This window comes from Lepisma saccharinum, chromosome 3 (genome assembly GCF_977018435.1).
Source record: "Lepisma saccharinum chromosome 3, izLepSacc3.1, whole genome shotgun sequence".
In the NCBI taxonomy this organism is placed as follows: domain Eukaryota; kingdom Metazoa; phylum Arthropoda; class Insecta; order Zygentoma; family Lepismatidae; genus Lepisma; species Lepisma saccharinum.
This window is the reverse complement of record NC_139231.1, coordinates 42,324,692-42,350,848: the sequence shown is the minus strand read 5'-3', so window position 1 is coordinate 42,350,848 and position 26,157 is coordinate 42,324,692. Positions and strand designations below refer to the sequence as shown.

Here is a 26,157-nt window from a genome sequence, read left to right as displayed (position 1 = left end):
TATATATCGTCTGAATCTGTGATTCATTCTGCGTACAACGGTTTTGTGTTCCTTACATGTCAGCGATCATTTCCATGTGCACTGTCAAAAATTTTTTTTCGAAATTTTGGAATTTTGAGAGTTAGCCCCCTCCCCCCACCACATATACGCCGAATTTGCAAAAAATTCATATAGTCTGAATCTCTGGTTCATTCCGCGTACAACGGTATATCACTCATCTCTCTAGGGCAATTAGCCTCTGATCTACACTCATTTAATTGAAACTCTGCATTTTGCTCAAAATTGGCTTGGGTAATAGAGGCTTACATGTGAAAAAGGCCTTGGGCGGCAAAAGGTTAACATTGGACAAATTGTATATTTTTATAATCAAAGAATATTATTCATTGCACTAAAGATAGTAACTTTTTATACAGATTGCATCTAAGACCAGTTATATCATAAAATTATTATTAATTAATAATTATGCCTGTTAATTTATTATAAGCACCTAAAGGTCCTAAAATGGAATTTATAATGTCCTAAATCCCTCTTTTTTAGCACCTAAAAATCTATTCCCTAGTGATGATATATTGCTGACACAATATATATTGCCAAAATATTATGACGATATATGGCAGACATGATTTTTATTGGTAAAATATTGTGGCGATATATCGTCTAGTTGATATTGCCTGGATGATATTTTTTCAACATCATGATATAGCGTCTGGATGATATATTGCCCAACACTAGTTCTGAATCACCCAGCATGACATTGTTACCTTGTAACCAAGGGGTCTGGGTTCGATACCTGGTGGAGACACATTACAGAGTGGTTCGAATTTCTCTTTAAACTGTTGGTCCAGTCCCAATTAGCCTATTTGTGCATATGTGGACTTGAAACAAATATTCAATCACCCTGCGAGATTATTTTGTTACCAAGTCAATGGAGTGGCACCTGCACAGTTCATGCAATGTGACAGAAAAAAAACCAACATCTTATTACACATACTACCAATCTGAAAATCCTGGAAAAGTATTGGAAATATCAGTGAAATTTACTGCTTTTCTAGGAAAATCAACGTTTTTGTTGCAGTGCACTAAAAGTAGGTTTTTGAACCTAGAAGAAAAAGTGACAAGGGAGAAATTTTAAATTTGTTGTGTACAAACTAGACTGGGTGTTATTGTAGTTACAGTAGAAATTGTATATTAAATACTGTAGGAAAGGGTCATGTGAACTATTTTCATGTAGAAATCTACTACAGCAAGTGGCTACTGGAATTTACCACATTTTTGTTGCAATTTTTGGTTTGTATTTGGTAGATAGTAGAATTAATACAGATTTTTCTTACTAAATTTTGCTATAATTGTTAAGAATTTTTTAAAGAAAACAATTCTTCGGTAGTCCCAAGTCAATGCTGCCATTATCACTTTTATATGTGAGGTGAATATTCTAAAAACTTGGCTAAGTGTAGTGTTAGCTAAAATATTGTGACCTTCTTACAAACATGTTAATATGCCTGAATTGCTCTAATGATTTTAGTCTGGAAAATCTTGGAAAAACCTGGAAAAGTCAAGGAATTTTGTTTTTACGAAATTGTAGACAACCTTTACAAGCTTTCTATGCAGGAATTGAGTCTGAGCTATGTGAGTGTAAACCTCCTACATGTAATGTGACTAGGGCTGAGCCGATGCCAATGGCAATGTATCAGAAAGTATCGGTTAGATTTTACTTACCGATACCAGTCAATAATTTTTCAGTCTTTTTTTTTATAGTTCGTGGAGTCCACAAAAATGTCATCTGACACTTTCACAAAGTCTAATTATCCTGGAAGTTTTGCAAAATTCGAAGCTTTCATTGATTGTGCACCAATCTTATGTGAAAAAGAAACTGTATTTTGTGATTATTACACAACAGGTGTTTTAATATTCTGATGCAATTTTTTAATAATATAAATCAAAACTCTGGTAAATTGATGACTAATTGGAGTTTAATACTCACCCATTATAATTAATATTTTGTGAAATATCTATGGGAATCTGTAAGAATATCGGTATTAGTTCAAAATGGTATCGGTTTGGCCCTAAATATACTGCTGGACAAAAAAAAAATACGGACACCTTAATATTTGACATCTGAATTGCAATTACTTATTATTTTATTCTAATTTAACTTATTAACAATTCTGCTTCGAAGGCTAACTAAATGTTGCAGAAATTATTGGAAATAAGAAAACCTGAATATATTCAACAGAAAACAAATTATTATATAAATTAGGCAGCACTACTAAATTTGTGCGTTGTCACAAGAAATGCAAGTGTCCAGTTTATTTTCTCCAGCAGTGTACATTGACAAAATAGCTATCAAAGTTAATGCTATGCGACTTTCAAATGAGTTTAAAAGGAAAGTGTTATTACTTTATTTTTTATTTTTTGCAAATGCATCCAAAATAGCTAGTTGAAATGCAGCAAAACAATAAATAAAAGTTAAAACTCTGATACGTGTTAAAAACAACACTAAACAAACAAACAGCATGATAAAAAAAAATCACTTTAACACATCTCTCAACCAGCCCCGATAATGGTTCCGAGATGGAATCAAAAGCTTGGACTAACTCTTCATGTGGTTTTTATCATGCTGTTTGTGTGTTTTGTGTTTTTTTAACAAGTATGTTGCTGTCACGTACTTGAAATGACTTTTTGTTGTTGTTGTTTATTTATTTAAGCAATTGAATGCAACAGGTATGTTACCTATTTATGGCGTTCATTGCACAATAGTTGAAATGCATTTTAACTCAAATTAATGCAATATATATACATACATAAATATACACATAGAAACACACACACACACACACACACACACATTTAATACATGCAATTCTCATATTCTATTGTTTTTCATATGTTTTAAAATTGACCTTTTCAGGGAAAATACGAGGGTCACTATTTATATTTTGAGCCTAACAATGAAAAAACGAATTTGGCATTGAAACTGCTTTATTGTATTCTCCTTTATGGTCAATACACTTTTGCATTCGTTCGAACCATTTGTCAAAGCAGTTTTTCCAATCTTCTTGAGACACCTCCATAATATGGTTTTTGAACGCATCAACGGTGTCCACGCAATTTATTCTTGACATTCGGGAACAAGAAGAAATCATTGGGTGCCAAATCAGGACTGTACGGCGGATGACCCATCAATTCGATTTTTTGACTGTTCATAAAGTCGGTTGTTAGACGAGATGTGTGACAGCTGGCATTGTCTTGATGAAGAATGATCCGACGGCGTTTGTTTGTTTTCCGTATTTGACCGAAGACCTCTGGCAAACAAATTGTTGTGTACCATTCAGAGTTGACCGTTCTACGTTCCTCTAAAGGCACAGTTGCCACATGACCAGTTTTCCCGAGAAAACAGGCGACCATTTGTTTCGATGTGCTTCGAGCGCGAACAACTTTTGTTGGATTGGGTTCATCTTGAAACACCCATACAGTCGACTGCTGTTTACGTTCCGGCTCATATGCATATATCCATGATTCGTCACCTGTTACAATCTTATATACGTCTTTTGAAGCACCACGATTGTATTTATTGAGCATTTGTTTGCACCAATTGACGCGAGCATCTTTTTGAGTTTTTGTCAAATTGTGTGGGATCCAACGAGAACATACCTTTCTCACAGCTAAATGATCATGTAATATTTTATATATTCTGGTGGAACTAATGCCTATGGTTGCCTCAATCTCACAGTATGTCACATGACGATCTTGCAGTATTAGGTTTTGCACAGCATCAATGTTTTCTTGAACAACAACTGATTTTGGACGACCTTTGCGAATCTCGTCGGTGAGCGAATTGCGGCCACGATTTAATTCGTTATACCAGCGTTTCACAGTGGCAAAGGTTGGGGCTTCATCGCCAAATGTGGAAGTAAGTTGATCGATGCACTCTTGTCTTGATAATCCACGTCGAAAATCGTAAAAAATCATCGCACGAAAATGTTCACGAGTTAATTCCATTTTATTGTTGTCGCGCAATCTCCAAGGCAACATAAACAACACAAATGAAGCTATTGACAAAACATTTGAAGTACGTTATGGTCAATAATGCCAGACGATTCCATGCAAACGTCAAATCGCGCCTAACTTCAATCAGTGTTGCTAAGGCTCAAAATATAAATAGTGCCCCTCGTAGATCCACATTGTTTTCACATTTAACAATCTCATTAAATGCCATACACATACTCCAAATTGGGTGCACTGGTTCTACTGTGTTGGAGGCTAAACAGTTGCTTTCTTGGTCGTAACTTACTTGAGAGGACGTAGAAATCCAGCTGTGACAGGGCGAATGGAGCTTCAGTGTGATTATTTAATATTTTGTGAAGGAAAATGAGCTGGTGCATGATTCGTCTGCTGCTAAGTGTTGTTAAGTTAAAATATCTGAGAAGGCTCTCACTTGATTCCATTTGAGGGTAACTGCCATCCAATTTGTATTTTACAAGTCTCAAGAATTTAGTCTGGATTCCAGTGGCGTACGCAAGGAGGGGGGGGGTTACCAGGTTTAACCCCCCCTTGAGCTTTTGAAATATTATGGAAAATGTTGTAGAAAAAATTAAAAATGGCTAATTTATCACAGTCAAAGATCTGCGACAGTAATGATGATAATAATAATAATAATAATAATTTGAATTATTATTCCAATGCAGCATGGAGAAAAACAACATTCCAAACACAATCTAAGCGGCCATAAAGTTCAATTTTGCAATTCTTTTGCAAAAAGTCGCGCAGTCTCTCGCGAAAATTGTGAAAATTACTTGCTTCATCGCAGTGTGCCGACTTTATTGCAAACGTTCTTCCCGGTACTGATTTTGCATCCCCTTGTGAACTCTCAAGTGATGCTGAGTCTACATCCACATCATTAAATAATGTTGAAGAAGTGCTTTGTGAATCACCTACAAGTGATAAATGTGTTGGAATGTCTATAAACTTACTTTTGAACGAAAACATAGACTCGGTGGAATTTGGCAACATGTATTGTCGCGCCTCATCATCATCCTGGGTGAGTTCCATAGGTAAAGGTATTGTAAATTTCCCCGTGCATATAGCACCGTGCCATGAAGGCACATGTAGTGGTGTGCTGGGGCCCACACATTCTCGATCTTGGCCATTTTGCAGGGGATGTGATCAGCACCATGCTCTGGCAGCCTTTATCCCCCAGGGTTGCTCTCAGGTACCCATTGATATGAGGCTGGGTGCGGAGACAAGGCTGGATAAATTCCAACCAATTCCTGGAATCGAACCCGGATCTCCCACGAGATTGTCAGACTAGACTACCGCGGACCCTTGAATGAGTTTCATATTTTGATTATTTCAATAAATTTAATATATTTGCTTATTTTTATGAATTTTCTTCACACTTAGAATGTTTCACCTATCATATACAAATAACAGTTTACTAGACAATTATTTCATAACAAAGAAACAAAAAAGAATGTAATTTTGTTCTATTGCTTTCATAAATATATTTATGAAGATCTCTGCTACTTAATAATAGTAGTGATATAAGTAGTAACAGCAGCTGCATTAGTAGTATTATTAGTAGTAATTAAACGAATTAGTTGTAAGTATTATTAATTAATTATTATTAATTAATTATTATTAATTAATTAAAGTATAATAAGACAATGGTAATGTGAATTTGTAGAAAGTTTTCGAAATATCCCCCCCCCTTTGATGAAATCCTGCGTACGTTACTGCTGGATTCGTTCTATTTTGTTTACGTCTTGCTGGGTTTGAGGGTGCCATACTACACATGCGTATTTGATTTTCGACCTGATGTATAGCATCATTATGCTTTCGACACTTCTGAATTCCTTGCATGTAAGCATTATAAATCCCATAAGTTTGTAAGCCTCGTTTGTTACAAAGTTAACGTGCACGTGAAATGTAAGTTGAGAATCAAACAGAACTCCCAAATCTTTGATTGTTTCTACTTGTTTTAATTTTTGCTCTTTTATGCAATATTCATATTTTATTGGGGTAGTGTTTATAGTATATGACATTTGGCTATTTAAGATCAGTTTGTTGTTTTCACACCATTCCACAAGGTTGTTAATGTCTGCTTGTAACTCGGTGCAGTCACTGTATTTTTTTGTATATTTTTAAGTCGTCCACAAATAGTAGCTTACCCGATTGGTTCAAATGTTCATGAAGATCGTTTATATACATAAGAAAGAATAAGGGTCCAAGGTTAGAGCTTTGGGGAACTCCGGATGTAGCCTCAAATTCATCGTAAGTAATCCCCTGAAATGTTGCGTACTGTTTGTGGCTTGTTAAGTAATAATAATAATTCTAACATCGGATTCGATATTAGATTGTAAGATTTCAATTTTTCCATTAAGACTGAATGATTTACCGTATCAAGCACTTTCAAGAAATCTGTATATATTACATCTACTTGGGCTCCACTATCCATCGCGGTTGCTATAAAATGAGTGATTTCAGATAAGTTGGTACAGACAGACTTTTTACTTAAGAAACCATGTTGATAAGGAGAGATCACTGATCGTATGCAATAAGAAACGTGCTTGTAAAGAATTTGCTCCAAGAGCTTGGCCGGTGCTGCCAGAATTGCTATCACCTATAGTTCTCTACATCATTTTTTAAATTTGATTTTGGTATCGGGGTAATTTTCGATAGTTTCCAAATATCTAGAAATGTTGCGGTCGAGAGCACTATATTGAACAGCGTGTGCAGAGGGTATTTGAGTATCTCGTCGCATCCTTTAAGTATATAAGGTTGAATTTTATCGAAACCAGTAGATTTTTTATGTCATCTTCGATATCTTCAAGACTAATATCTGATATTTTCCTGTAGTTTACGGTTATTACAAGCATAAGAAAACAGTTTCTCTTTGTGACGTTTCAGGAGAACACACGCTCCGTTCATCAGACATTTATTTTCATTTTGACTAAAGATACAGTTATAACAATGGTTAGTAATTTTTTAAACAAAAAGAATCCGTTATATAATGGATGTTCTCAATGTTACATTGTTGCAATATAGGAACTTAACTGTGAAAAAAGCAGTCTGTTTTATTTTTATTTCAGATTTTTTTAAAATTATGAATCCCAAATATCATCAGGTAATTCAAATTCATCATTGTTTTCACAAAGTCTCTTGATGTTTTCTGTTACATTAAATTTTATAGATGGTGGCTTACTCCATTTGTGAAAGAGAAAACTCCATACTGGATCTATGTTACCATTTTCATTATTTAATTTATTCCAGTGTTCTTCTGCAATGAACGAAGCTTCCCAGACATTCAACTCTGTGTTTCCCGTTAATCTTTTTAAAACCCTTCTCTTTTTAATCAAATGCTTCTCTTCGATGATATGAGTTGACAAACCTGTTCTTGGGTTTAGATTTATAATGTCTAAATCGTGTTTGTGCCATCTGATTGCCATTTTCCTTGCTGTTTGTCCCACATAATCCTTTGAACATGAACAACTTATATTATATATTCCTGTGGTTTCCACATCTGGTAGAGAGTTTCTCATTTTGAATTCATTAAATGTACATTCCAAACTTCTTGGTGATTTAAAAACAATTTTGAAATTAAAACTTGTAAAAATTTTTGCAATTTTATGTGAGAATCCCTTGTGGAATGGAATGCACACAAATTTCTTTTCAACAGATTTTTCATCTTTGTCTGTATTTCTCTTTTCCTTTATTTTCTTGCAACTTGTTTTTTGATTTGGTTTATTCTGTTAGTGTGAAAGCCATTTTCTTTTGCTATATTAAAAAGCCTTTGTTCTTCATTTTTGATATCCTCATTATTAGAACATAGTCTTTGTGCTCTCAGGAAAAAAAATTAAAAATATGTTATCCATTGTTATACGCGAATGTTCTGAATTGGCATGGATGTATTTTTCCCCCGCTAATTTTTTCCTATGGACTGATGTTTGAATTGTTGAGTCAGTTGTCTTAATTTGCAGATCAAGGAAAGAAATTACATTGTTATTCATGGGTTCGCAAGTGAATTTTATGCGACGATGTGATTCATTTAACAATTTAAATATGTCCATGATGGTGTTCTCATTTTTAGCAATAATTAGCACATCATCTACATATCTGATGTAGAGTTTGATATCCGCACCTATCGCATTAACAATTGGAGATTCTATGTAATGAAGGAAAATGCTGGAGATGATTCCGGATACTGGGTTTCCCATTGATAGACCATTACTTTGCTGATAGATTTTGCCATCAAATATAAAGTAATTGTAATTTGCACATACAGTAAACCATCGAACCATTTCCCATGATTCTACTGGGTTAACCTTCATCTCAATAAGCCATCTGTGTAATGCATCTGTGGCACCTTCTATTGGGACACTAGGATATAAATTTTCAACATCAAAACTTGTAATACGATACTCATTATATCTTTTAGTTTCTGTTTCACTTCATATGTATTTTTAACACTGAATGGTGTTTGTTGTTTAATTATAGCAAGTCTTTCAACTAAATATTTGGATAGTTTGTATGCAGGATGTGTGAAAGTTGCAATGATGGGTCGTATTGGAGTTCCCGGTTTGCGAGTTTTTGGTAGTCCAAAGGCAATTGGCAGGGTTGAATTTTTGACAATGAGTTTTTTCTTCATTTCTCTTGGTATCGTGATACTGCTTTCAATTACTTTCTTTACCTCATTTATTATTTTAGTTATAGGGTTTCGAGAGGTATCTGTGAAATTGTTTACTTTGAAACATTCTTCCATTTTTTCTTTATAGTCCTTAATTCGAATAAGGACAGGTTTATTTTCCTTGTCCGATTTTATTAAGAAAATGTAGTTTTCTTTCAACCAGATCTTGAAACTATGAACTTTTTTCCCCAACCTTATATGCTCTTTCTCCCGTTGTGTATTTTGGACCTCTGTTATTTCTTCTGTTGTATTCAAAACTTAACCGTTCATCAAGAGCATCATGTGTGAGACTTCGTAATTTTCTCTTTTCCTCCTCATCATCTAAAAAATTCAGTGCTTTCTCTATTGAAATCACAAAATCTTCCTCGTGTATATAAGCACTACCAACTGAAAATTTCATTCCGAATTGAAAAATTTCTATATACTCATCAGGTACCTTAATATCCGTAAGATTTATAAATAATCTGTTGTCAATGTTCTTAGTTTCTATTTTACCAGTGACATTAACTGCTTCCCTTCTTTCATTGTTGTTGTATATAACTTGTTCCTCTTGAATTAGCTGGTAGAATTTTCTATCAAGTCTCCTTTCTGAAAGCTTGCTGTAGTGTTCTACAACTTGTTGTGTAGCTCTGTTTACTTTACCCCATATGAGTGGAAGCAAAGAATTTGACAGTGTTGTGTGTAGATCATATGTCTTTTGAGAAAGACTGTCCAATTCTGAGTACGAGTCCCTCATTAGTCGTCCTATCATTAACATTTGTAGTTTCCTTTAAATTCACTGGTGTTGGTATTACGAGTTCTAACTTTCCACTTCAAAAAATTTGGCACTATATTGTTTAACTTGCATCTTCTCAAAAATCTGATTCTCTGAAGTGTTGTTTGAATCTTGATTTGATATTTCTGGAATGTACGTACCTCTCTCCCCATAATAGATGAAAAATAGTTTTTCTTGTATGTACGCATTGCTTGCATTATAGAATTATTTTCCTGTAGTTTACGGTTATTACAAGCATAAGAAAACAGTTTCTCTTTGTGACGTTTCAGGAGAACACACGCTCCTTTCATCAGACATTTATTTTCATTTTGACTAAAGATACAGTTATAACAATGGTTAGTAATTTTTTTAAACAAAAATAATTCTTTTTCACAAATGGAGTAAGCCACCATCTATGAAATTTAATGTAACAGAAAACATCAAGAGACTTTGTGAAAACAATGATGAATTTGAATTACCTGATGATATTTGGGATTCATAATTTTAAAAAAATCTGAAATAAAAATAAAACAGACTGCCTTTTTCACAGTTAAGTTGCTATATTACAACTATGTAACACTGAGAACATTCATTATATAACGGATTCTTTTTGTTTAAAAAATTACTAATCCCAGACATATGGGACGTCTACCTCACACATAATAATATTGTTCAAACTTTTCACTTGAAGCATAACTTCTTTCAGTTCCTGAATCTCGCTTGAGAAATCGACATTTTTACAGGGGCCTGGATTATGCTCAATGCCACTTATGATCAGCAACGTTAGCAGGATTACTCCATATGCATGGTAGGCACTCTTCAGAAAAACACTTCCCTTTTCCGTTCGGGTGTTTGGACACCAAGCTGCACGGAAGAGGCCGACCACATGCTGCCACTGCACCACATAATTTGCCATCGTGTTCTGCTACACTGCACTCTGGTTGCACTCTGGAGACAACCGAAAACACGTCCGTTCGCTTTCACTAGAGTGTGTAAGTGTTGATGATAGGTCAGCCTAACCTGGTATTGTCTAAAACAGAACACTGTGGGTAATGTTGGGTTCGTTCTTTCTTGCAGGAAGTGAAGCTGTTCCATTAGGCCTTGATCCTAACATTGTGTATAAGATTGTTGAAGAGCTAGAAGATTGGAAAGACAAACAGCAAGAGATTTTCAAAGAACAGGTATCATTTTTTGTATTGTATAATTATTACTAATTATATCTGTTTTTCTTTTTATGTTACTTTTCTGCCATTTTTGTCTAAATGGGACAATTAATGTGAATGGTGATGAAATGGAATTCATGAAAGTATGCTCATGATGTTGCTGGCTTTCCAAATAAAATCTAAACATTGGCATAGTATATTTTAATTTTGTACCTTTTCTCATAACACTTCCTAAGTATGTATAAAGGACTCTGCCTGTCAATTTCATGAGAAATATTTTGGCCTGGAAAATGAAGAATACCTGAAAAAAGCAGTGAAATCAACTACACTGAGGGAATTTTGAAAATACATAAAAAAAAGTGGGAGAAAAATCTAAGGGTTTTTTGGAATAAAATTGGGGAATGGAAATAAATTCTATATTTTTTCTTTAGTCAGATTAATTTAATTTCTTTGGAAAAATCAGGAAAATTTACTATTTTTCTTTAAATATCAAGTTTTTTGTAGCATATTTCTGGTTTGATCTGAAAATAATTTTAAACTGGATTTAAGATGTTTTAATTATTAGGAGCATGATGCTTATCACATCACCTCCAAAATTGCTGAGATCGAGAATGTGTGATGCCCTACCCTTATATCCCCCAAATGTGCCTTCATGGGATGGTGCTATATCCACGAGGAACTTTACTTTTTACCTTGCTCATTTTAATTTTTGTTGCAAAACAACGACGTAGAATTTTCTACAAATAAGGAATTTACATCAATAATGTGTTGTGGACAAATAATGTTTGTTTAATATCCAAAATACTGATATACCAGTAGTTCAAGTAGAAATTTCAGATTAAATTTTGAAGGAAACTGGAGTCTTGTTATGAAATAAAAGTCTATTACAATAAGTGGTTATTAGGATTAACATTTTTCTTGTCTTTTTTTTGGGGGGGGGTGTTTGGTAGGTTGTTATCAGGAGGGATATGTTATTAAATTTTGCTATATTATGTACAATCTATAATGGTTATGAATTTTTAGGAAATTTTTGTTAATATTCAAAATATGACATCATCATCATCCTTCGCCGTTTCCTGTCTCTAGCTGGGTCGGCATAGAAGTGAAGTTTCTCCATTTTTTCCTGATCTTCCACTACTCCTCTCTTTCCACAGTGTTCCAGTCTTGTCCTCTTCTCGTAACACTCTCCACTATCTGCTCTTTTCCACCGACATCTTGGTCTCCCCCTTTGGCCTTATTCCCACTCCTTGTGCATTGTAAGCTCTTACTGGTAGTCTTTCTGCATCCATCCTCTTCATGTGTCCGAACCATCTCATCTGTGTCTGATATATACTGTCCTCAAGCTTCACCACCCCCACTGTCTGTTGGATTTCCTTATTCCTTATTCTATCCCTTCTAGTCTTCCCCAATATAGTCCATAAAAATTTAATCTCTACCACCTGCATCTTTCTTTTGTCTTTCTCTGTCATTGTTCAAGTCTCTGCCCCGTACGTAATTATTGGCACATAATATGTGTTATATATTACCTTCTTGCATTTCATAGATACATCCCTGTTCCATATTAATTTTCAAACGGTTTGATATAGTCCACCACCTCTTCTGTTTACCTCCTCATCCATTCTTCCACTTCTCTCAATTATGCTTCCTAGATATTTGAAGCTATCCACTACCCTCAACTCTTCCATGTCTATCTGTATTCTTGGTTCATTTCTGGCTCTGTTTTGTTATTACTCCCTCTTTTCTGCACTGAATTTCATTCCTGATTTCCTCATTCCAACTATCAAGCTGTCTCTGTACTTCTTCTTCGCTGTTTCCCCATATTACTAAGTCATCAGCGAACAACAGGGCCTTCATCTCTTCCTCTCCTATCTTCTTCCCCACCTTTTGTTAATTGCATCCATTGTAATTATGAAGAGCAGTGGGGAAAGAGCACTTCCCTGTTTTAGTCCATTACTTATACTGAACCACTCCGTTCTTCCCACTGGTGTCTTCACATAGTTCTGGTTGGCCTTGTGTGTGCTCTGCACTCTACACACTATATTTTCCTCCTCGACTCCTTTCTCTCTTAGAGCCTTCGAAATCTTTCTTCAGTCCATGCTATCATATGCCTTTTCTATATAGGAATGCCAAAATGAAATAATTTCCATACTCAATGTGCTTTTTCTGTAATTGCCTTATGGCAATATCTGTCAATATCACTTAAAATCTTCACTTGATTCTCTCCCCCGCCAGTCAATTACTGTTTAGTTTCTTTCACATTATTACCTTTTACATGTGATATACTCAAATAGAATATACGCAAACTTGGTTATCCCTGATGGCGCAACTGTAGTCGCCTTGTAATCAAGGGGTCCTGGGTTCAATACCCAGTGGAGGTACATAGTGGTTCAGATCCCACTTTAAGCTGGCCCCCATGGCGGAATCGTTTTCACACCGGTTTGCTAAGCCAGGGGTCCCGAGTTTGAATCCTGGCCTGGGCATGGATGTTTGTCAGGGTCCATTCATAAATTTCATCATATCATCACTCATCCCCATCTTTGCAAATTAGCCAAAAGTGGCACCAAAGGCGAAGTTAAATAATGCAAATCAATCAAATCAAATCCCACTTTAAACTGTAGGTCCAGTCACCATTAACCTTACTGTGCATAAAGTGAACTTAAAACACTAACTCACTCAAACTTGGTTATGTGGTATTCTATGTGCACTAAAATATAGTGAACTCTTTCCAGACATGTTCATGTGCACTAATTGCCTAATGATGTGGTCTCTTAAATTTGACAGAATTTATTTAAAAACAGTGCAGGAATTCCAGCTCAGCCAGGCAACTGAGCTACCAGGTCTGAGAACTAGTTTAGGTCCTGGTCGATTTGGAGTTTCACTAACTTTCTACAATAGTATATATTTTCTGTGTGTGTCAAGGCACAATGCATATAGGGTGTTACAGTGACACTTTGGAAGGTGCTCAGAAGTCAACATATTTCCATGTAGTACAACTTGGCTCTGGTACCTGAACTCTCCACCAGTCCTCTGCATTATTTGTGGTTTGTGTCCTATCCATGTGTGTTTGAGATTGTTCTCTCCATGCACAGAAAAGCAACTTAAAATAAATCAATAATAAAGAGAATTAAAAAAACATAATGAACTAGCTATTTAATATTTAAATATAATTATCTATTAATTCGTCAGTCCTATTTGTACACATGCAATCGTTTCATTAATATGCACCATTGCTAAAGAGTATTCACTAGGGCAATACTACTTTGACTAATACCGATACCACTTTCAATACTCTTACAAATCTCCACCAATACTTGAGAATTGTAACTATTTGATGTAGTTTATAAATTTTAAGTTGTAAGTTTTCTGTTGGAATTGTATCAGCAATCTACAGGGAGGTCACATAGTGGGCTTACCCCCCTTTGTTTCTGACTACAGTGATTGTTGTTGTTATAGCGATGTGATCACGTACCCTATAGTTCACGTGTCCAGGACATCGGTATGGAGACCATCATGATCGTAGCACAGCTGAATTCTGCACCATGTCGTGGCAGATGTTTTGCAGGTGTCTGATTAAATTGAAACTACGAGAGCTATGCAGAAATTAACTTCCAATTGGTTCGTAAAAAGCAATACATAACCGCAGTGACATGGTGCATGAGCAGTAGCCAGTAGTAGTGTGTAATCGACCCCTCACACAACTGCAGTCCATTTGCTTCAACAGTGCGCAAGTAGGAACTGACGAATATGGACGCATTGTGTGATTCGATTCCTTCAAGCAGGAGGAGTCAATGCAGTCGAAATTTATTGCCAATTGTGTCGTGTTTATGGCAATGGCTTGTGAGTGATAGTACTGTGAGAGACTGGTTCAGAAAATTGAAGGCTGGATATGCAGACATGCACAATGAGGGAGGTCAAGGAAAGCCTTCAATTGTGACTGATGAACTTGCCTAACAAATAGAAGAAATTGTGCGAGCAAAATGTCATTTTGCAATTTCACAACTTTCCGAGGAATTTCCTCAAATTTCCAGGATACAATTGATGATGATTTTTTGCTGTTAACTCCTCCTGCTTGAAGGAATCGAATCGCACCACGCACCTCACAACTGGCGGGAGCAGTTCCTACTTGCACAGTGCTGAATCAGATGGACTGCAGTTGTGTGAGGAGTGCAATTACACACTACTGCTAGGTACTGCGCATGTGACATGTCACCCCGGTTATATATTACTTTTTACGAGCCAATCGGAAGTTGATTTCTGAATAGCCCTCGTGTACCAGCTGATACTTATACATTGGTATTGGATCAGTCTTAGTATTAACTTTTTTTTACTTTCAGTTGAAAAAGAAAGAGCAAGATCACCTGACAGCCTTGACATCGGAGTGGGTAAAAAGATGTGAGGAGCTGGAGCTGAATTTCCAGAGAGGGGTAGCCCAGTGCAATGACATTCTGGGGACACTCGAAGGTTTTACCTCGGAGCTGAAGGAGAAGGGACAAAAGGCTTCCGAACAAGAAGTAGAGGTAAAAATTGTGTTGGAGTTATTAAGCAAATAAGAGTCTTAACTATAACAATAAGAACATTTATTTGTAGCTTCCATATTCCTTTTTTTCATTTATACTACTTTCTCATAAAAAAATGTTCAATACACTCAAGTGGAAAATCCACACTAGATTTTTTCATGTGAAATAACGAAATTGTGTTTAAATTTTCTGTTTAGTTATTTATTTTTCAATACACTAGTAATTGTATTCCATGATGGAGCAACAACATAGTTGCCAGGGTTTAAGGTACAGTCCCTTATTTAACTAATATGTCCTGTGCCGTGTGACAATGATTCCTGGGATGTTTCTCAATACCTAGATCATCAACTTTTCTGCCACCTCCTCTGCACCACATCTACTTACTTTCTTTCCAGCATTTGAAGTGGAAATTGTTGGAGGATGTTCGGTTGAACCTGGGGTCTAGCTAGGAGGGATACCCTACAAAGCCCTTCACTTCAAGCACTGGTTCAGTGTGTTTCAAGATGAGTGGTAAATTGAAAGTACAGGTTGCGGCAGAACCAACTAAGCAGTTTTAAGGAGCAATAAAAAGTAAATCTGGATATATAGAGAAAAAATGTATTTGTTTTCTAAATTAGTACAATATACCATTTTACATTCATTTAGTTTTGAAAATAATGTCGTCAAGATGGCGGCCGTCAGCATCAATACATTGTTGTAGACGATCCCTGAAGTTTCGAGCAGCTCTTGCACACATATCGTGGGGTATGGCATTCACTTCGTCAATAATCCGCTCTTTTAACTCTGGTAGGGTGTGAGGGCAGCTTTTCAAAACCCTTTCCTTCAGATATCCCCAAAGAAAGTAGTCACAAATACTCAAATCTGGTGACCGCGCAGGCCACCGGACATCACCCCTCAAAGAGACGAGGCGTCCCGGAATCATTTCTCTCAAAACATCAAGTGAAATTCGAGCTGTGTGAGCAGTAACTCCATCCTGTTGGAACCACAAGTCCCCCATTCCATGTTCTTCAACAATCTCGTCCATTCTGGGTTGCAGAAAATTTTGCAACATTGAAACATAACGTGTGGAATTCACTGTCACTGTCACTCCTTCCTCCTCAAAAAAGTAAGGGCCTACCACGCCAAATTGTGATATGGCACACCACACTGTCACTTTAGGAGAATGTTGCGGTCTTTCATGAATAATGCGGGGGTTATGTTCAGCCCAGTAGTGAAAGTTTTGCTTATTCACGCACCCACAAAGATGAAAATGTGCCTCGTCACTACTGAAGAAAGCTGCATTCGGAGGGATCTGAGCAAGCATTTGCTCACACAGATTTTTACGGTTGGCGTAGTCTGCTCTGCGTAATTCTTGAGCAATCATTATTTTGAAAGGATGGAACTTCAAATCGCAGTGCAGAATCCTTCTCAAACTGCGGTCTGAAATCCCCAATGCAACAGCATGTCGTCGAGCAGAACGTTGCGGCGATTGTTGAACTGCTGTTCTCACCCGCTGCACATTTTCTGGCGTTCTGATGGATCTGCGTCGGCCATGTGTATCTGTTCTTAGTGTGCTACCAGTTTCCTACAACTGCCGAACCCACGACCGAATTGTGTTTGCATTAGGAACGGCATTGTTGCGTGGAATGTTGAACTGGCGCCGAAAAGCTCGTTGTGTAGCGATCACAGATCTGTTGTTTTCATAATACGCACGAACGGCAAAACCACGATGTGCACCGGTCCAGACCATCTTAGCTACTGAAATGGGGTCAACGCCTGAACAAAGGCAGACCACGTGCAACTGCCTACCCCACCACAGCTCCCGCGGTAATCGATAGAAACTGCTTAGTCGGTTCTGCCGCACCCTGTATATGGAAACGACTTTGTATGTTCTGCAAGTCATGGTTGAAGGATAAGGGTAATAAATATAAAGCAGGTTGCAAATACTACAGAAATAATTTTTATTGATTAGGACTCTATGTTGCATGTTTGCAAATCTGTCCCTTATTTTCATCTTGATCACCTGGCAGCCCTGCACCAACGTGATTGTATATTGTGATAATACATGTATAATACTTGATTTATATTCAAATCAGTCTTCAATATACGTATTTATTTTTTGAGGGCCATGGTTTTTTAATGTCACTTAGTTATGAATCTATACAAATGAAATCAATAATTTGCACTTCCTTTATTTTCTTCTATACCTTTGCCACAGGTCTCAAGACTAAGAGAAGAGCTCGATCGAAAATACTCACAAAAGTTGCAGGATTTGAGAGAGGCTTCACAACGACTGGAGAATGATGTGCAGCATAAGGTTGGTACCCATGCTATTTGTGATGCAAATGTGTGGCTATAATAGCTGCCACTGAATTAGGTGACTAGGCAGAAGTAGGATGGTGCCACATATGCAAAATGAGAGAGACCAAAAATTGCAATTTTTTGTACACCATGACCTTATTTCTGTGGCTATGTGTGTGTGTCTCTCCCTCTCTCTCAAGTATATGTATACACACACACACTTCATACACTGTAGATGGTATTTTTAATTGAAGAAAGTGTACAGAATATATCATCTGTGAGTAAAATGTTTGATTTGTAGCTGCACTTTTGTAAGCACATATTTAGAAGGGCTGTGTGAGCTCTTTTTTTTATCATTCTTGTAGCTTTTCTTCTCCACATCCTATGATTTACATTTATATAATGACAGTCCGTTTACTTCTAGAATATGTCTGCTCAGAATGGAATCTGGCCTTCAAAATCTGGTCAGAGAAGATAGAGAAAATGTAATAACTTTTTTATACACCTTTTGTTTTGTAAATTCAACTCCAAAGTGAAACAGTTGTTGTGAATATCTTAATATATTGGAAGTCATTAATCTAATAGGCACTGCAGTCCAGAAGGTTAACTGCCAGCAATAAACATGCAAACAATATTATTTCTGGAAAATATGATTGTACCTCCTTATTGGATCAAGCATTACTGAAGGTACCATTGGGCCTCCGTGATGGCGTAGTGGTAAACCTATCACCTGTGACCAAGGGATGTCCAGTTTGATCCCCAGTGAGGTGCGTAGATATTCACATCCCACTTTAAACTGTAGATCCATTCCCAATTGGTCTATATGTGCATAAAGTGCACTTACAACAAACAAAGGTACCATTATACAATTATTGATAAAATACAGGTTCCGCACTGTGGCCTTGCAGCCTAAGCCATCATGCTTTGGGCTCTGACTATGGGACACATGCAGGTTCGAGTCTCCTGGGGAAAGTGCAATAACTTTTCTCCTAAGATTTCGGCCTGCATATGGGACTAGTAGCAATCCACCATTGTGAAGAATTGCGGAGCTACGAATGAGAAGCGTAACCCGGTCAAGGAAACCTACGTGCTGATCACACGTCACCCCGTAACTGGTTGGGTAATCTTCCACCTCGGCAGGTGGGAGTGAGCCTGGCAGTCTGTAGGTAGGCCCTGGCCCTCAAGGCCTGTTGCACCACGGGTTATTATTGTTAGATAAAATACAGATTTTACTGTGAAAGGACCTGTACAAATGCTACTTTTTATCTGATTCATTTTATTCACATGTTCTTAAAGGTAAAGGTTCGCATAACCACTATTTATAGATGCAAAATAATCTAACACGGTTACTTTTAGTGGTTTTTATTTTATTTAATTTTATCTGTGACGTTTCGTTCTGGTTTCCCAGAACTTTTTCAAACTAGACTAAGATACACATACAATAACACAACCTCACTCTACACTTCTAAGGAATGAAGTGTCCTGTGTGTCCTTATTTCCTCCTAGGTAAACTGGTTTATCCTTGCACGTGTCATAGCTGGCTTTTTCTCCCCCTCCCCTCCATCCTGTAACCTACTCTTCTTGTCTTCCCTCCCATCCTCCTTCCTGTGGCACTGACCTTCACTTTCTCCTTTAACTCATCTGGCAAGTTGAAATCTTCCATTTTTGTGCAGAAAATAGAAGGTGGCTCAGGAAACTTAACCAACTTACTTTCCACATGCTTTTTTATCAGTTCCACCCATTTCATTCCACTTTCTGCTTCATTTTTGTTCATTTTCTCTCCCCTGTTTATGCATATGTGCTTTGTTTCTGCTGCTTTTCTCTCTATTTCATTTTCCCTCTTCTCCTTCATTTGTACTTTCTTAATCTTGTGCCCATATGTCAACATATGCTCACTCAATGCTGTTCTTGGATCTTCCTCTTTAATGTCTCTCTTATGTTCTTTAATTCTCTCGTTGATGCTTCTCCCTGCTTCTACATCCACCACATTCTACTTCATATACCCCTGCCGTTGCCAATTCACCACTCTCCTTTGTATTCATTAAACCATTTCTCGATGCTCTTTGGTGGCTTGAAGGCTGCTCTTAGGTCATACTTTCCATAGATGTTTCTTATCTTTTTCTCCATCTCTCTTCTGAATGGCACACTCGCATTCTTTTTCCCTTCCTGTGCATCCTTATTTTCTTCTTCCTTATTGTTTCTCTTTTTTTTTAAATTTTCTTCTCTGTACTTCTTATTCTTATTATCGCCAACAGCTCTCTCAGACTTCGACAGTGACCCTTCAGCTGGAAGAAAAAATTACAAGGTTAGAGCAAGAAAATAAATTGTGGCGGGAGAAAGTGAAGCATTTAGACGACGAACTGGAGAAAGCGAAAAGAAGCATGCTGTCTGAAGGAGAGACTTCTAAATTGCTTCAGGAATTGGTCAGTACACATTGCTTACATTTTGTTAAGTAAAGTAAGTGTTCATGTTACGGGAATTTCCATTCTGCCATAGTGGTATCTTTTGAAAATGAATCAAGAAAACAGTACACAGGTCATTCAAAAGGTAACTTCTCATCTAGATGTTAATAACACATTTTGCATCATAAAAGGAAAAAATGGAAGTTTTTCAGAGCAAAGAAGCTGGCCATGAATTAGAAAATAATGTAAATTTATAAATAGTACAAATGGAAACATGAATTGAGCAGTAAAAAATCTTACAATGTTTTGTGAACAAAATGTAACCACTGGAGCATTGCATTCAAGTAGCTATTATTATTATTATTGCATAAAATATTACGAGAAATGCAGTTCTTGCATATTTGAAACTGAAAGCATGCAGTGTAACCTCAGTTATACATTTTGCAGGAGATTGTAAGAAAATCTTGCAAGGTTACATTTATTTATTGAGGGTTCCCACTGACCTGAAAACGTATTTAATTTCCAGGATTTGAAACTGAAAACGCACTTAAGTTCTTCCTCAAAACACAATTCCTTAGCATGGAGCGGATGTTTCATGTAAAAATATTATTTGATTTTATGTTTCATTTATTTTAAACATTGTTGAATAAACTTGATTTATCTGATTTCCATTCAAAATTTAACATAACACTAATTTATTAGTGTGTCAAATCCTTACAGAGTGGCCAGGAAAGTAATTTAAAAGTACAAGGAAAACATGGTATAGTCAGGGAATTTGTTTTTGCAAAGTGGATGGGAACTTGGTTACTACGTTTTATTAACATGTTACAAAACAAAACAAAAAATAAAGTGCACTGAGAGGATTAGAGTAAAAGAAAGACCAATGTGCAAGAAAGATCAAAGAAAGAGTAGAAATATCAAAATTAACCTGTGAATAACATTAGCTGACTTTGTTGTTGATCACATGATGAAGAGTGTTTAAAACAGTAAAAATATTTTGTACAAACAAATGTTATGTGCCAGAAACACTAATAAAGCATGTTGTGATATGTATTTTTTTAAGTAAATGATGGTGAAAGGCACAAGTGATGCTTTATTGTAGCCAGTCATATTTTTCAAACATTGTTTCAGTTCTGCTAGGTATTTTTTTTTACTCTGAAAGTACCTAATAGATATGCTCAACAAGTTGAGCGATGATTTTCATTTACTTTTCAACTAGTTATTTTATTTTGAGTTTGTGAAAATCAGTTACAACTTATGTTTCTGTTAGAGATGGGACAGATTGATTGGTACTCTATCAGCATTGGCCGATATAGTAGGGTGACCAGACATATACATTCAAAAAGAGAGGACAGAGCATGGCAAAAAAGGAGGACACTGCAAAAAATGGCAGCACATTCGCCATTACTCATATCTTACCCATACTTTGCTCACAGATACTTCTCAGATGATTTATATTGTTTCAAATATTTGCTTATTTAGTACTTTTTACATGTAAAATGTTTCTGAGTTTGAAATATGTGTTTATTTTTTAACTATGGCAAGCAACCTAACCACATTAACTGAGCATTGCAAATACAAGATAGGTCCACATTCTGACTAGGGTGCCATGGAAAAATCTTGAAATGCTAGGGGTGCCATGAAAGGAAAACATTTCGGAACCTCTGTACTAATTATTTAACACATGACAATCATAACTAAGAATATCTATAATTTGAAGCACAGAATTTTGCTCCTTTTCCAATTCTTGGATATTAGAATGAAATGCAAAAGTAACAAGTAAGCTTCGCTTATTTTCAAAAAACCGAATTTAAATTTTATGTAGTTTAGAATGATTGGGACATTTTAATGCCACCAACATTTCTTGCACTCTTTCAACAGTTTCGACAGCAGGGGAAAGTGACAGCCACCTTACACTTTACCTCATACTCGTTTCTTCCAACCTTTAAAAGCTGGATATCTTCTTGCGAGGTCATTTTTCAATTTACACTCTCGCTTCATTATTTCATAAAAATAATATGTAAAAATCAAAATTCTTACTACACGCTTATGTATCGCATATCTAGGACCAGAAATGAAACTGTCAGACCTCCGTGTCGGAGTGTTTAGCACAGTGTTCCGGGTTCGAATCCCAGCCTGGACATGGGTGTTCTTTGTGAGTGTCACTTCATCAAAATCATCATATCTTCGTGGTGAGCCAAAAGTGTCAGAAAAGTTACGTAAAATTCAAATTTCTTTATTTTAGGGCGAGGCTCAACCTGTGGCTGTTCTCCCACCTAACCCTAAATAAACCAAATCAATACTGCACAGACTATGTGTGTTCCAGTCTGGAACATGCTCAGACTGTGAAGCAATGAGTTAGAATAATACTAGACTCAAGTGTTCAAATCACAGATGCTAAGTGAGCATTGTTCGAATACTTCACGTGCCCCAAGTGATATGCCTTAAATGATGATCGTTATGTGTGGAAGCATTCTCTATGCAGCACATTTACTGTGGTCAATGCTATACTCTTTCCAAAAAAAGGAGGACATTTACAGATTCCTTAAAAATCTACCCGGATGCCGGACAGACACCTAAAAAGGTGAACATGTCCGGGTAAAAGAGGACATCTGGTCACCCTGCGATATAGGCATATCTGTAAAATTACTGATAATTTTACTGATCTATCTGTAAATACATATCTTATAATTTAGTGCAATATTCTACCATTTTGTTAAAATTTTTATGGATATACCAGGTAACCAAGAAAGTTCATGCAGTTTTAGTACAAAGAAGAAAAGGTCCAAAACAATTGTGTTTACCTTATATTTATTCTGCAAAATATCCACCATCCGCTTCTACAACCTGCTCACATCTTTGTACAAACCTGTAGATGCCATGTTTGAAAAAGTCTTTGTGTAGGGCCGCAAAAAACTGCACCACCGCGTTTTCAACCTCCTCGCGAGTTTGGAAATGTCGATTGCGCATATGGTTGTCCATAGACAAAAAAGATGGTAGTCTGATGGAGCTATGTCGGGTGAATACGCTGGATGTGGCAGAAGTTCCCAGCCGAGAGAAGAAATCACCTCCAGGGTCATCTTTGCTGTATGCAGTTTAGCGTTGTCTTGTTGGAAAAGAACACGCTTCCTATTCACTAATGCAGGTTGTTTTTTTGCAAGCTGTTCGGCCACTCTTTGCAATTGCGCGGAGTACACCTCTTTGTTGATGGTTTTACCACTTTCCAAGAACTCATAATGCACAATCCCAGTCGTAGTCCACCAGACACACAGCAGCACCTTCCACTGATGAAGAGCAGGATTTGCAGTTAAAGGTATGGTGTCATTTGACGATAGCCAATGGTATGAGCGTTTCTTGTTATCGTACATTACCCACTTTTCATCACACGTCAAAATGCAGTCCAAAATTGGACAGTTGTTGTTCCTAGTGAGCAAGGAAGCGCAAATGTTCAGTCGTTGGAGACGGTTCGCAGCAGTCAGCTCGTGCGGGACCCACTTACTCAGTTTCCATGATTTGCCAAGCTCATGCAAGTGCACACGAATTGTTTCAGCACTTACCGCAAATCGTTGAGCGAGTTCTTGACACGTTTGACTTGAATCCTCTTCAATTGCTGCCTTCAGTTGGTCCACATCGAGAGATTTCGGTCTGCTCGATCAAGGTTTGTCTGCCAGTGTCTCATCGCCACTCGAGAAGGTCTGAAACCACTTTTGCGCTGTCTGTTCACTAATTGTACCTTCTCCAAACACTGCACATATTTTTCTTGCTGCTTCCGCTCCTTTTGTGCCCAACTTGTACTCATACAGTAAACATGCCCTGATTACTGCATTCGACAAAGCCATTGTTCACTGCGAATACTTGCTCCCGAACTATCGACTGCGACCTGTTATCTACGTTAGCCGACGTGCCAAGGAATGAGCTTTCCGCCAATCACACATACATGTACCCCTGGTGGCTGAACTGCGTACTACCCCACGAAAACTACGGGCAGTTGTAACAACCTCATGAACTTTCTTTGTTACCTGGTAAAAACAATCTCCATGCCCTACTTTTCTTAATTGGCCCTTTTCATATTGGCCCATCCCTAATTTGTGTTAAGCTATAGGTTACTCATTTCTTTTTTTTTTCTAATGCCACACTGTAGAGGTCTGTGGAGGCAAAGCTGGCCAATGCCAATAACACCAAATACTTCTTTAAACAGCAATGGTCGAGAGCTGTGCGGGAGATTCACCGTCTCAAGTACGAGAACCAGGAAGCCATCCAGGTCAAGCTGAAGCAGGAGCGAGAGGAGCTGAAGAAACTAGGGTAAGCTAGTTGACCACACTTTTATTCTTAGCCTCTTTTTACACTGTCCTCGCCAGTGATATTCTAACAATTTCTTGCATATCATATATCTACTGACCAATCTCAGACTTTCCAATAGACCAACATATGCTGAGAATTATGATGACAAATTTTATGGGGGTGGAAAATTTGGTTGAATGGGAATGTTTTGATAGTGAAAAATTATTGTTCAAGCTAAGTATTAAAATTAGGGAACATGGTAGGTTAATTGGTACATTATTGATATTCGCTGAATTAGACATATCGGTGTATTGGTAAAATTGCTGATGGTACGCTATATTTTTATTTTGTTATTGTTTTTATGAACATAGGATTTGCAGTCTGTGTGCCTCGCTTTTTCAAAGACAAAGCCCACAGCAGTTACCAATGTAAAAGTCTACACTTTTACATTGTATAGAGGTGTACATTGTTAATATCGGTAAGCTGTGGTTACGCGAACCTTTAAGAAATTATTAGAGCAGAGAGCTAGTTAAATATGTTACGAAGTGAAATGAACCATTCTTGCATTTGTTTTATTTTTATTTTCTGGGTCATCATAGAACATTGACTCTTGGATTGTTAGAATATTGATTATTAGTCTCAGATTTTTTTTAAATAAAATGTTACGAAAATATTTTGGGCTTAAAAGAGATTAAACAACAGAAGTGGAGGAGGTCACATAATCCTAAACTGCATAACCTATGTTGATCTCGTGATATTATTAGAATAATTAAACCCATAAGGCTTTTGTGGTTAGGTCATTCATGGGAAGGAATAGAAAAGTTTACAAGATCCTTGTAGGAAACCTGGTGGTAAGAGACCTGTAGGAAGGCCGAACTGAAGATGGAATGACAGTATTAAGATAGACCTGAAGCATATTGGTAAGGATGCTTAAGAGGAGATAATGTTTCCCAGGATTGGAACGAATGGAAGACTTCTGCTCCTGCAACAATAAACTTTTAAGTTTAGGAATGCCAGAGAGATAGATAGGTACTAGTGACTGCATATAAAATCGTTAATATTTAGTGCAAGACCCTCGCGCAGAGTTAATGGATCTTCTCTAACATGCAAGCTTCATTGAATTTAATCCATTTCTCCCATTCATCACTACATTTTGAGAGTGTCTTATTTCCTCATTGTAAAGTTAATAGTTTTTTCCCACTGATGTGGGAATCAAACTTACAACATATGACTTAACCAATGTCTATTTAAGATTGCATGCCAAATTTTTTTCATAAAGGAAATGGCAGGTGAAAAACTCACAGAATATAATTTTTTTAATGTATTATTGTGCACTGTGCTGTTTAGTTTTGTCTTGGTTTATAACAATTAGAGCAAACTGTTTTAAGCTTGGTATATTTTGTTCTTTGTTTGAAATTCAAGTTTGCAGGGTGGCAACATATTATATTTATCAATGTCAGTTGGTAGTGCTGTCCTACTGCAGGCATGCATGTGCAGAAATATCATGTGCTTAGCCAGCTACAAGACTTGTGGTCAGTCTGCCATGGAACATTGTTCTGTTCAGATGCAAATTGCAGCAGTGGAGGTATTCATTCAAACGGATTTCATTTTTGAAATAAAGAGAGCATTGCAATGGTCCAATGAGGATCTCAATTCATTTCAAGTGGCACAGCATATTAAAGTGAGTCAAACATTAGAGATCTAATAGCAGTGTGCACAACCAGAAGTTTTCAGTCTGAGAAGATGTATCTGGCACCATGAAGCTTCTCATTGCAGGGCCAGCTACGCCTCCACTGCTGTGATTCGTGTCTGAACTGACCAACGTTCTATGGCGGACTGATTGCAAGGCTTGTGTAGGCCTAAGCATGTGCGATTTCTGCACATGCCCACCTCCATTTGAACATGGTTATCAAATGACATTGGTCTATACAGTGTGTACATTTTTCAGATCTCAGAGGCTGAAGAATTTACATTGCATTGGAACAAGAAGATTTAAGTATATTTTGTGGGAAAATATATAATTGAGGTCACTGTATGTCTCCCCATTTATGTTTTTTTTTTTTCATTGTCTGATTCT

The 26,157-nt window shown here is 36.9% G+C and overlaps 1 protein-coding gene across 2 annotated transcripts in view; it reads left to right on the top strand.

Moving 5' to 3' along the window:
- LOC145984995 (centrosomal protein of 120 kDa-like) overlaps positions 1-26,157 on the top strand; it is an 88,689-nt gene that overhangs the window by 61,586 nt on the left and 946 nt on the right. The window contains exons 9-13 of one of the 2 annotated variants that reach the window (XM_083118479.1): positions 10,515-10,618; positions 14,935-15,117; positions 17,315-17,413; positions 19,653-19,820; positions 23,998-24,101. In XM_083118479.1, coding sequence (XP_082974605.1) covers positions 10,515-10,618; positions 14,935-15,117; positions 17,315-17,413; positions 19,653-19,820; positions 23,998-24,101 — 658 coding nt within the window. Of the gene's footprint in view, positions 1-10,514; positions 10,619-14,934; positions 15,118-17,314; positions 17,414-19,652; positions 19,821-23,940; positions 24,102-26,157 lie in introns of both variants that reach the window. The other variant, XM_083118478.1, reaches the window with a different exon arrangement.